At 32.6% G+C, this 13,073-nt stretch overlaps 1 protein-coding gene across 2 annotated transcripts; it reads left to right on the top strand.

Annotated features, from left to right (window-relative positions):
• The first annotated feature begins 2,033 nt into the window (after positions 1-2,033).
• On the top strand, positions 2,034-7,469 carry LOC145117487 (uncharacterized protein At4g15970-like). Of its 2 annotated transcripts, none has more exons than XM_079053772.1 (4): positions 2,034-2,474; positions 4,284-4,652; positions 5,625-6,109; positions 7,154-7,469. In XM_079053772.1, exons 1-4 carry the CDS (start codon positions 2,181-2,183, stop codon positions 7,227-7,229), a joined length of 1,224 nt encoding a protein of 407 aa, XP_078909898.1. In that variant the 5' UTR covers positions 2,034-2,180; the 3' UTR covers positions 7,230-7,469. The 2 variants fall into 2 exon arrangements, with proteins under 2 accessions (XP_078909898.1, XP_078909899.1); XM_079053773.1 differs by having other exon boundaries at positions 2,232-2,474; positions 4,289-4,652.
• The last annotated feature ends 5,604 nt before the right edge of the window (positions 7,470-13,073 follow it).

Raw genomic sequence — 13,073 nt, 5'->3', positions numbered from 1 at the left:
GTTCTCCATTAGAATTATACTTAATCTTATAAATCTAATGACAAGCTATAACTTTTCTACCCTTAGGAAGATATGTGATCTCCCAAGTGTTATTCCTATAAAGTGCTTCCATTTCTTCATTCATAGCCTTTATCCAATTGGGGTCTAAGGATTCTTCCTTATAAGATTTAGGTTCAACAGTCTTATTCAAGTTAGACACAAAACAAAAATTTTCATTATTGAGAAGAGAGTAATTAACAGACCTCTCATACTTATGCATGTACACAAAGTAAAAACTCAAGATCTTCCCAAATTTAACAGTTTATTCGCTATAAACCAGTTCGATTATACATCAACTTACAAGCAGAAAACTCACTACAAGAATCGCTCACTCTCATATTGTCAATATAAAGAAACAAGAGATTTGATCTTTACAAAAGTTCAAACCCTAGCTAACTATACGAAACCCTAATCTATCTTTCTGAAAGAGAATGAGAGCTTTGTATCAAAGTGAACAAAAAATGATCTAATAATGAATTAACACGCCAGCAACAAAGGTTATATACACCAGTTCATGGAGCTCCATGGAGCAACGCACAATCCGCGCATAAACCCGAACTCCTACACATTACTTACACAATAACCCTTCACAAATACCATAATTTACACAACCTAACCTATAAACAATAAAATAATGTTTATGTTTGAAGATAAGAAATATATGATATTTTCAACACACACGCCTTGATCCTCTTATATAGTGTAATTATTAAATTAGTTCAATTAACAACCTTCTCAAGTTCATTATAAAGCAGTTCTTCATTTAAGTTATCTTAAAGGAACCATAACTCAAGGATTGTTCTTTAACAAACAACTCACATTCAATGTCAAAGCTTATTGCGACTGTTTGGGCAACATGTCACATAACAAGAAGATCAGTAAGTGGCTACTTTATCTTGTTTGGCGGTAATCTCATTTCGTGGAAATAAAAGAAACAACTTACTAATCGCTTTAAGCTGAGTATCGTTCCATGCGCCAAATGTGTGCATGATTGGCTTGGTTAAGTCGCTTACTTGCTGTACTACAAGTCCGTAACATAACTCGCATTCCTCTAAAGTGTGACAATTTAGATGTAATCTATATTCCTACGAACCTAGTATTTCATGAAAGAACCAAACACATCAGATTGGACTATCACTTTGTTTGTGAAAAGCTACATAGTGGAATTCTCTTTATCATATGTGCCAACCGGGTTAGTTAACTGACCTGTGTGCTTACGAATCCATAAGCGGTCCACAATATCAAGAAGCTACTTTTGTGTCTTCTTCCATATCCTTAAGCTTAAAACAGGGTTTTAGTTTTACTCAAGGGTATTTTAGTAATTGACTCTTTCAAGAGTTTGTAGGTCAGTTAAACAAGTTAGTTGATTAGTTGCGAGAGTGATTCTTAATTCAAACCAATTTTTCTTCTTGTGTATATTTGTTTAATTAGATTTAGTTGTAATCAATTAATTACTTTAATGAAAATGGGAGATTCTCCTAATCATTTGATCTTTTTCATCTCCATCGAACTTCAATCACAATATTTAGTATTTCCACGCAACACGACATGCACTTTACAAAATCTAAACCATAACACCTTAACCCGATCTGAAATAAACGAGTTGATACGAAATTATACAAAAGATAAGCGGCTAAAATTAGAATAATGTCTATCTAGTTTTTGGTCTAAATATTCGGGCAAACATATTAAATAAGGTTTACAATGGGGGTGTTTGGCTTAGCTTTTTACAGCCCAAAATTCTTTCTTGGAAAAGTTACAAAAAGTCAGGTTTTCTGACTTTTCCAAAAAGTTCATTTTCTTTATATCAAAATTTCAAAAGTAACTTTTAAAACTAGTTTTGCCAAACATCTTTTGCTTTTTTTCTTTTCCAAAAAAGACTTTTGGCTGTGAAAAACTAAGCCAAACACGACATTTTGTAGCATCTGTCTTTACAAAATTAAGCTTTGAAGAGGCGGATACAAATACAATTGAATTGTTAAAAGTGTTAAAACAATATACGGGTTCGGCCCACACCAGCCAAAATTGTCAAAATCGATGAACGAAAGAATGCTTTCATGTCAGGAAATTGTCTCCAATAGGTTGTAAACTATGCATAACCACTTGTACGTTGGTTTCACAACGGTACTTCCACTGCATAAATGAAACCGGAACCACCGGAACGGCGACGAAGGACGCCAAATGTTCGCCTGAGAAGATCATCTCAGGCGGGAATTTGTTGCCTGTTCTCCGGAGAAATGTTGCGTGGCTACTTTTCGGAAATCAGGTTCTCCCTTGTCCTTCGCCGTCTTCGCACTGCCGCGTTGGTCGTCGTCGTTTTTGGCTTCTTTTATGTCGTTTTCAATCGAGCCTTCGATCACGACCGGATCCTGTTCCCAGACTACTTTGTTCCATCGACTCACATATTCCCTTCCTTGCTCTCTGATTCCTTGCTGGTAAGTCTCTGCTCTAGACATTGTTTTATGTTCGTATTCCTGCTATCAGGACCGTTTATTAGCGCTAGTAAATTGGTATATCAATCGGTCACTGGCAATGTTTATCATAAATCATAGTCTTGCACAATGTATATGAATTCACATTGATCAATGATTATACAAAATGTAGCAAGTAGTGATGATGCCTGAGCTTGTATCTTCAAATATCAAAAGGTAGCAGAATTATGCCCAAATTTGTATTATGAGAAACGTTCTCTCCTTTCCATAGAAGGAGTTCAAATTTCGTTTGGCTTCAATTTGACAGAATTATGCCCAAATTTGAGAGAAAAGATAGTTACTGAACTAAGCTAAACGAGAAGGGATGCAAGTAGGTTAAATTGTTTCTCTGTTGAGCTTGGATTGCAATCGATTTGAACTTTAGGAGTCAATTGTGGATCCCCTTTCACTGAATTTTAGAGTATAATCTGCTACGGATTTGGTCATCATCCTTGAAGTTCTTGACCTTAGTTGATCTAGTTCTTGTGTTGCAGCGTTTAGATTATCTTACTCTTGTCTCAACCATCTGAATCTGTTACTCAATGGGCTAAATGCAAGAAACAACAACATACTTACATATATTTGTTTATTATAGCATCTTACTTTTCAATTCTTTCATAATTAAGTCATTGTACTTTGAGAAATCCACCAAGTTATATCAGTGAAAATTGCTTTGTATTTATATGGCATTGTTATAATTCGGTAAAAAATTTCAAAGTATAAGGCTATCATAGGAAGAAATTAAATTAGCATGCTATAATACACAAATAAGTAGATGTATATTGCTATTTTTATTTCAATACAATATGCAAAACCATCATGAATATGTTAAAAGCTTCTAATATCACCTCACATGTTAATATTATATAATTTTAAGATACTAGATAACTTTGAATGCATCTTCCTATAAATTGTTAAACTTTTATATGATGCTCAAACCCTACATGTTTTGTTTAAAAACCTCCCAAAATTGTGTTTTCATAAATTTATTTAAGCCATCATGAGGGACATAATATCCATTAATTTCTACTCCACAATTTTGTTAAAAAAAGAAAATTAACAATTGGGTGAATTACCTTTTTCATCCCTGTGGTTTGTTGATTTTTACAGATGTGGTCCTATGGTTTCATTTCTAAACTTTTCGCCCCTGAAAATTGTTTTTGTCACACTCACACTCCCTGAACTAGACACCATTTATTTCAGGCCCTTAAGCCCATGAAAATGACTATTTTGCCCTTTTTATATTTGTTATTTTTACTGTTATTGTTTTTTATTATGATTGAACATGAACTTAATAAATGGATAAATCACATTTTTCATCCCTATATTTGTTGATTTTTATGGATATGGTCCAGTAGTTTTACTTTTAACCTTTTTTTCCCTAAAAAGTATTATTGTCACACTTTCAGTCCCTAAAATGGACCATGTTTATTTTAACCTGTTAAGCCCATGTAAATGACTATTTTACCCTTTCCTTTATATATTGTTATTATTATTATTGGTTTTTATTATATGATTAACATATGGAACTTAAAAAACAGGTAAATTACATTTTTCCTCCTCAAGGTTTATCGATTTTTATGGATATGGTCCAATAGTTCCATTTCTAACCTTTTCCCTCCCTGAAAAGTAATTTTCTCACGATGTCAATCCCTGAAAACGGACACGGTTTATTTTATGCCGTTAAGACTTAATACCATGTGAAATGACTATTTTACCCTTACTGTTTTATTCATTATTGATTATTGTATTGATCATGTGTTGGTATTGTAGGACAGTGGTGACACAAATCTAGAAACAGTGTTAAAGGAAGCTTCCATGGAAGACAAAACGGTCATTCTAACAACTCTAAATAAAGCATGGGCAGATCCAGAAAACTCAATTCTGGATCTATTTTTGGAAAGTTTTAGAATTGGTTACAAAACAAGCAGACTTTTAAATCATTTGGTGATTATTGCTCTTGATGAGAAAGCTTTTATGAGCTGTAAACGTGTACACTCTCATTGCTTTGCACTTGTTACTGAAGGATATGATCTCTCTCATGAAGCCTATTTTATGACCCCTGATTATTTGAAGATGATGTGGCTTAGAATTGACTTTCTTCGTTCTGTTCTTGAATTGGGATACAACTTTCTCTTCACGGTATTCTCTCTCTCTCTCTCTCTCTCTCTCTCTCTCTCTCTCTCTCACACACACACACACACACACACTTTCTCTCTCTCTATATATAGGAAAAAGTGGATTTTTGTGTTGTTATGTACCCAAGTCTAGGTTTAGAAGTTAGAAGTTAAACCACTCAAAACGACGTAGTTTTGAGTTATAAAAAGTAAAAACAGAACCCCTTGTGAAATAGAATAGTTATGAGAAAAATAAAATCAAGAATGTGATGTTTATATTCAAAACTACGTCGTTTTGAGTGGTTCTACAATGCAACATATTTGACCCATATATTTACTTTGAGATTGAACTTAGGGTTAATTTCGGAAAAGACATTATATTTTATGTTTTTTTTTATCGGATTGAACCTCAGATTTATTTTTTTGCCTGAAAAAGACCCTTGTATTTTTTCATTTTTTCCGATCTGACCCTTTTAGTCATTTTTTTTTCAAAAAAATTTGTAAAATGTGAGGGTTTTTTTTTTTTGAGAAAAGCTAAATAGGTTGAGGGTTTATTTGGAAGCCTTTAGAAGGTTGAGGGATTTTTTCGGAAAAAAAAAACACAAAGTTGAGGGCTTTTTTGAAAATATGAAAAAATACAAGGTCTTTTTCAGGCAAAAAATAAAATTGAGTTTTAATCTAGAAAAAAACACAAAATATAATGACTTTTTTGAGATTAATCCTTAATTGTAAGATATAGCAATGTATTTGTCCATTATAGCATCCTACATTCATTTCTTTATGCTAGCATTGTACTTTGAAAAATCTATTCAATTATTTAAATGTCATAAAAAAAAAAAAAGTGGTTTTCAATTTTCATTAATATAATTGGATACGTTTTCCAAACTATAATTTCCTCATAAGAAAAATAAACTGTAAGCATAATGCTACAATTGAATACATTTTTCAAAAATACAATAACTTAATGAAATTAAAAGTACATTGCTATTTCATGTAGGATGCTGATGTCATGTGGTTCCGGGACCCGTTCCCTCATTTCTACCCAAACACAGATTTCCAAATCGCATGCGATCATTACTCCGGAAACTCAACCGATCTAAAATCCAATATTCCAAACGGAGGCTTTTCATTTGTGAGGTCAAACATTCGGTCAATACAATTTTACAAATTTTGGTACACATCAAGAGAATTATACCCAAATTTACACGATCAAGATGTCCTCAACAACATAAAATTCCATCCTTTTTTAATCGAAATTAAACTACAAATAAAGTTTTTAAGCACTTCGTATTTCGGTGGATTTTGTGAACCTAGTAAAGATTTAAACAAAGTTTGCACAATGCATGCGAATTGTTGTGTGGGACTCGGGAATAAAGTTCATGATCTTAAAAATTTGCTTCAAGATTGGAAAAAATTTATGGCGCTTCCTCCTCGGTTGAAATTGTCACCAATGCCATCTTGGAGACCTCCCAATAATTGCACGTAAGATTATCTGATATGTGTATTGAACATTGAACAGAACAGGTTGTACTGTGTTTGGTGTGCATTGAACTGGTTGTACTGTGTTTGATGTGTATTGGACTGAGACTGATGTAAGAGGGATAAAGGTTGCAGCTTTTTGCCCCACCCAGAAGTATAGACATAGACATATACTTTTTCTTTCACTTTTATATGGAATTAGACACTTAGACTTTTTTCTATAGTGATTAAATTGTTATACTTTTTTTTAACCATTTAAAAGTACTATTTTTTTTAGGTTTTGAGAAAAAGCACAATACTGAAAAGTATAACATACTTTTACAACTTTATCGATTTCGCCATTAAACAATTTTTATTTTTTATAAATTATAATACAAAAAAGCACAATGTACTTTTACAAATTTATCGATTTAGATTTAGCTACTTAGGTGGTATTATAATAATTATAAATAATAATGGTTTAATGCCTAAATCGATAAAGTGGTGAAAGTGAGGCACAAAACTTTCCCTTTTCAATTTCTCAAATTAGGCACAAATTCTCACTTTTTGATCAATTTATCCACTTAGTTGTTATTATAATAATCATAAAAAACTAATAGTTTTGTGGCTAAGTCGATTGATTAGTAAAAGTATGTTGTGTTTTTCTGTCATAGCTAGGCATTGGTAAAAAAATGCTTTTTTTAATCAGTCAAAAAAGTATAATGATTACTAAAGGAAATAGTTGAATCACTTACGTCGTTTGAAAATAAATAGTGTTTTTTTTTTTTTTCCTGTATTTTGTCTCATCGATTGTACAAAGTGTGTAAAAAGACATAAATACCCTTCTCATTTCAATGATAAAGATGAGAAGGACATTTACGTCTTTTTCCAAAAACGGGTTTCTCGTTCCATCTTTTTGAGTAGAAATTTTTTTTTACTATTTTTGTCTCAGTCTAATATGCATGTCAAACACAATGCAACATGTGTTAATCCGATTTTGCCCCTAGCCTAACTTCTGTGAGTGCTTATCTCTAACATAATATTTTTTTTAATTGGGTATTATTCCAGTCTTGCATTGCGACGCCACTTTAATATGTCAGGAATTGGAAATGGAACCAGAATAGACACATTGAGATTGAGGTAACATTTATGTATGTCTTGTAGTTATTCGTATAATTCAGATTATGAAACACTTATGATGTAAGAAGGTGTTTCTTCCCCCCAAAAAGAAACTCACGTGTAGTAATTTCTAATTTGTTGGTGAAAAATATATAGATGACACGATAGTTATTATAGTACATGATATATATTAGAATATACAACAAAGATCATAGTGGTTTCTAGTTGTGAGACGTGTGACTAATGTTAAGATGTAGTGATGTTATATGCTTGTATTTCAGTAATCTTTTGATATTTTAACCGATTTTCACCCGCCATTGTTGATTGTCTTCAAAGGGATGTATATATCTGATATTAGTTTGACGAATTGGACATGTAAATTGTAATCTATAAATAATGTACATGCATTGGATTTGATTGATAAAAAAAAAAAAAAAAAAAAAAAAAAAAAACAAAGCATGAATTGGACTTAGATGATGAAATAACAAAGGTATTATTTTCTGTAAAATCAAAAACATTATTGTTTATTTTTATTTTTTTCTAAATTTTGTTCAATTTATGGGTTTACAAATAGAGATGTTCCTTTGATTTACAAAGAAGGTGAGAGATTGTCACTGTTCCAAGACTCTAAACACATACATATACTTTGGGTGTGTTTGGAATTTTGCTTAGACAAAATTGCAAAAAGGTCTCTGTGGTATGCAGATTTTTGGGGTTTTAGTCCAAAACCCGAGTTTTTTGGATCCATAGTCCTTTTGAAGTGGTTTGTATGTGAAAATAGTCCCTCCGAAAATTGAAATGACTATAATACCCTTGGGGCATTTATCTTTCATTTTTTTAAAAATTTAATATTTATTTATTTATTTTAACAATTAAAAAAATAGAGGACCTCTCTCTCTCTCTCTCTCTCTCTCTCTCTCTCTCTCTCTCTCTCTCTCTCTCTCTCTCTCTCTCTTTTCCTTTTGTATCAAATCGATTTACCAGTGGAAAAGAAAATCAAGTGGAACAATTTATGTGTTCATCTATATGCATAAAAAAATCAATTATTTGAAAACTATAATTATCAGATACACTAAGAAGGATCGGGCTTGCTAAAAAAATCAAAGATATCAAAAACGATGGGGTTAAAGGCCTACCTGTTAAGGATCGTTGATCACCCCCAGATTCTTCAATTGTAGAAACAAACAATTTCCAGTTCATAACCAAATTATTGTAGAAATTCTTCATCTTCTTCTGATTTCATCCAAAAATTCTTCGTACTTGGTGGTAGAGAACAAAGCAGATATGAAGTTTTAATTTCATCATCTTCTTCTGATTTCATCCAAAAATTAACCTAGATCCAAAAATTAACCCAAATCGAGTTTATTTTAGGTTTAAAGTCGTCCCACCGGATACCTGCATCTGGATCTACATCTGCTGTTGGAGTTTGCTCATAGATTGCATCTAGGTCTACCTCATCACTGCCTGAAAATTAGAGAGTGTTGGTGCCTATTATCTTGTGTTTGGGCAGTTTTTGATGAAGGAAGAGGAGGAATACGGTAATGACTTCAATCAATTCCCTTCAAGATTCAACAAGTATTGGGTAGTTTGAGAAGTCTAAGAATCAACGAGTTTGTGATTCCATTCACAGGATACATCCATTGGACGAATTTGTGATTCCATTCATAGGGTACAGGGTATTGCCACCATCACTGTCGACACCTATGTTGAAGTAGATCTCGATGTAGGTATTGCAAAAAATTCTGAGATTTAAATGAATCAGGTTGGAGCAAGTGGGTCTCCTGTTTTCATTAATGGAGTTTTTGAAGGTTTCAACATCAATGGAGTTTTTAAAGGTTGCAAAAAATCGAAGGTTTCATCAATGGAGTTTTTGAAGGTTTCAAAAGCTAATTTCTTGATGTTGGTTTTGCTGGTTTTTGACATGGAGAAGATAACACTTACTGTTTCGATTGAACACCCAAATCATTCATCGATTTTAGCTTAGATCGAAGAGCATCAGTTGCTTGTGTGTGTGTTTTTCCCTTAGAAGTGCAGGCTGTAAAGTTCATTCTATGAAGTTGCCAGTTTTAGAACAAATGAAGAAGAAGTGGAGTTGAAGAAATTAATCTGGGTTTTTTCTTCAAATCCTAAATGGTGTTCAGGAGAGAGAGAGAGAGAGAGAGAGAGAGAGAGAGAGAGAGAGAGAGAGAGAGAGAGAGAGAGAGAGAGAGAGAGAGAGAGAGAGAGAGAGAGAGAGAGAGAGAGAGAGGTCCTATATTATTTTTTTAATTGTTAAAATAAATAAATGAATATTAAATTTTTTTTAAAAAATGAAAAATAAATACACAAAGGGTATTATCGTCATTTCAATTTTCGGAGGGACTATTTTCACATACAAACCACTCCAAAAAGACCATGAATCCAAAAAAGTCGTGGTTTGGACTAAAACCCAAAAAAAATGCATACCAATGAAACCATTTTTACAGTTTTGTCTTTTGCTTATTTAAACCATTTTTTTTAGCATATTCCGGTATGATACTAATAGGCCTTTTGTTTAATTTATTTGAAAGTCGTTATTAAGAGTGGAAACTAAATTACATTTTTAATTTAAACTAGAAAGGTTACCCCCGCTACGCGGGGGCCAGAAGCTTTCAATGTTGTTTCCGAATTGATAAATATGACAGACATAGAAAGTGCAAGGATGAAAAGTCCGGGCTTTGCCCCGGACAAAAAATGTAAAAGTTTTGACTGCAAGGACCAGAAGTGTGAAAATGGCTAAAGAATTAAAGGGGTAGGAATTAGCAACTTTTTAGAAAAGGGATCAAAGTTGTCAAACCGTTAAAATTTTGTGGCCAAACTTTAAATATTAAAAGGTTCCAAAAAAGTGTAAAAATATTGATTGCAAGGACCAAAAGTGTCAAAATGGGTAAAGAATAATGACCAAAGTTGCCAAAAAACATCCAAATTTAGTGTTCCTAACTTCCAACAATAATACAGGGACCAATTCTGCCAAAAAAAAATGGGAAGTTGAATGGAACACAAACAAAAGGACATTAATAAATTAATTAAAGAAGTACAGGGTCCGGATATGTAAATCAAGGGACCAAACTTGGACAAAGTATCTCAAGTTTACTATTCCTTTCTTCCACAACTTTAATATATATATATATATATATATATATATATATATATATATATATATATATATAATTAAAGAAACAATAATATATAAGATGTCATTTTGGGTCATTTTAGTAATTTAATCACTTTTTAATGTGTCTTTGAAAAAAATAATCCAATTATTATTTTTTTTAATTTTTTTTTTTTTGTAAAAATAACCATTTTGTCCGGAATGAAGCATTCTGGACCAAAAAAGAAATATTTTTTTACTAACTCCGGAATAGCATTCTTGATTCCGGACTAAAATTCCGTAATGTGAACGGTAATCCGAAATGCCTAATTTTGGAGTACTGTTCATATTCCGGACTAAAATTTCAGATTTCGAAAAAAAAACTCCGGAATTTCAAGAATAAGTTCGAAATCCGAAGAATAATTTCGGAATTTGAAGAAAAATTAATTTTTTTCTTAATTTAACAAAAAATTAAACAAACATAATAATATGAACTATATATAGTGCATAAAATTAGACATGTTATTAAAAAATGTTGACATTACACATTACGAAATATAGCATTCGAAATCCCCTCTACACCCCCCCCCCCCCCCCAAAATAAATAAATAAATAATAATTTCTTTGAAAAAAAAATGAACAATACTCTGGAATATGAACAACTCCGGAATTATGCATTCTGAAGAAAGTGGTCATTTTTCAAAAACTGAAAAAAATATGGTTATTTTCTTTAAAATTCCAGTTTATAATGGTCAGTTTACTCAATTTCCCTTAAAAAAATAACATATAAACTTATTACGTTTTAATACGGGATAAACTATACAAACATTTTAAAAAAAACTCGGATAAACTAATTAACACTTAAAAAAATAGTATAAGCAAACCCAAAACACTCCTTAGATTGATTTGATTTGTACAAAAAAAACAGAGCTTATTCTCAAAACAACACTCATGCATCGATTATTTCATAAATAAGTCGAGAAGATTGAACAATGATTTAAGCAAAAACAATGATTTCTATACAGAGAGATAATTTCATAAATAACAAAAAAAAAATATAGAACTTATTTTTTTATCAACTTTCTAAGTAGTCATTGAATCCAAATCTCATCGCTTCTCTCTTCGCGACATTAGGATAACCATCTTGATCACCCCCGAACACCATGTTTGAAAGGAGAAAAAAAGAGGTAATATCTATACCTAAATATTAATATGAATTAATATGAATCTCGATGACCAATAACTGACAATGGATACGGTAAGTAACTTTAAATACACAAAAGTTCTGTAGAATGTCTAGATGAAGGAAAAAAATGAATCTAAAAGAATGTATTCAATTGATTCAAAAGTAGAAATGAGCTACAACATATATACAGGGAAAGATAAACAAAATAGAACATAACTGAATAACCATCTTCTAACAAACTTTCTCTAACTAACCAAGAGTCGAATTACAATATTTCCCTTGAATGATAAAATTGCCCTTGAGCCCATTTGAAGTATTCTATGCTGACCCCCCCCCCCATCTCAAGCCGGTGGATATGACAAGAAACCAAGCTTGGAAACACTCTCTTTGTGAATAGATCCATTAAGATTCTTTGTTAGCACATCAGCTGATTGATCCTTGCTACTAATATGAGACAATTTGATTAAACAATCTTGTAGCTTCTCATGAACATAATGGCAATCAATCTCTATATGCTTAGTTTGTTTGTGGAATACTGGATTAGTGGCAATATATATTACACAAAGATTATCACACTTATTGGACCTAAGACGCTACCAACTCTCCCAAAACCAATTGGTGTTGGGAAAGGCGCTACCTTTGTACATATAGCGTATTCATCCTTTAGCACCTACGACATTCGACTGCGATTAGGAAACCTTCCATACACATTGCGGAGACTGAACCATTTCTGACCCCAACAATTCCCCCCTACCCCAATCAGAAATTGCTCCCTAAGAGAATTGAACCCGCGAACCTAGCTCTGATACCACTTATTTGACCTAAGGCACTACCAACTCTCCCAAAACCTTAGGAAAGGCACTAGCTTTGTACATATAGCGCATTCAGACCTCTAGAACCTATGACACTCGACTACAACTAGGAAACCTTCCCTACACATCGCGGAGGTTGATCCATTTCTGACCCCAACAACACTTCAACGAAATTGGAGTCAAACCCTCAACTTGAAGTTCTTCCAAAAGACGACTAATCCATGCTAATTCAGCACACACTCTATGCATGGATCTGTACTCAGCTTCAGCAGAGGAAAAAGATAGAGTGACTTGTTTCTTAGACTTCCAAGATACGTGACTTCCTCAAAAGAGTATAAAGAAACCACTAACGAATCTACATGTGATAGGATATGCATCCCAATCTACATTGCAAAAAGCTTCAAGCTTTAAAGTGGGATTGTTATTGAAATCCAAGCCTTGAGAAATTGTCCCCTTCAAGTATTTTAGAACATGAATGGCTGCATCATAATGTGATTGAGATGGGGTTTGATTGAATTGACTCAAATATTGGACTGAAACAGCTAGATCGGGCCTTGTATGTAGAAGGAAATTCAACTTGCCAACTTACTGTCTGTAAAGAGTAGGATCTACCAAAGAATTCTCCATTTGTAGAACTAAATGAAGTTTTGTTAGTAAATGCATAGAAGGAGCATGCATATCCATGACATAATAAGTTTGTAAAAGATCCTTGATAAATTTTTGTTAATGAACAACAAAGCCATTATCAATTTTATTGAATTA

Source organism: Lactuca virosa, chromosome 5 (genome assembly GCF_052849685.1).
Source record: "Lactuca virosa cultivar CGN04683 chromosome 5, Lactuca_virosa_CGN04683_v6, whole genome shotgun sequence".
NCBI lineage: Eukaryota > Viridiplantae > Streptophyta > Magnoliopsida > Asterales > Asteraceae > Lactuca > Lactuca virosa.
Note: the sequence above shows the minus strand (reverse complement) of the source record. Positions and strands in the feature narration are given on the sequence as shown.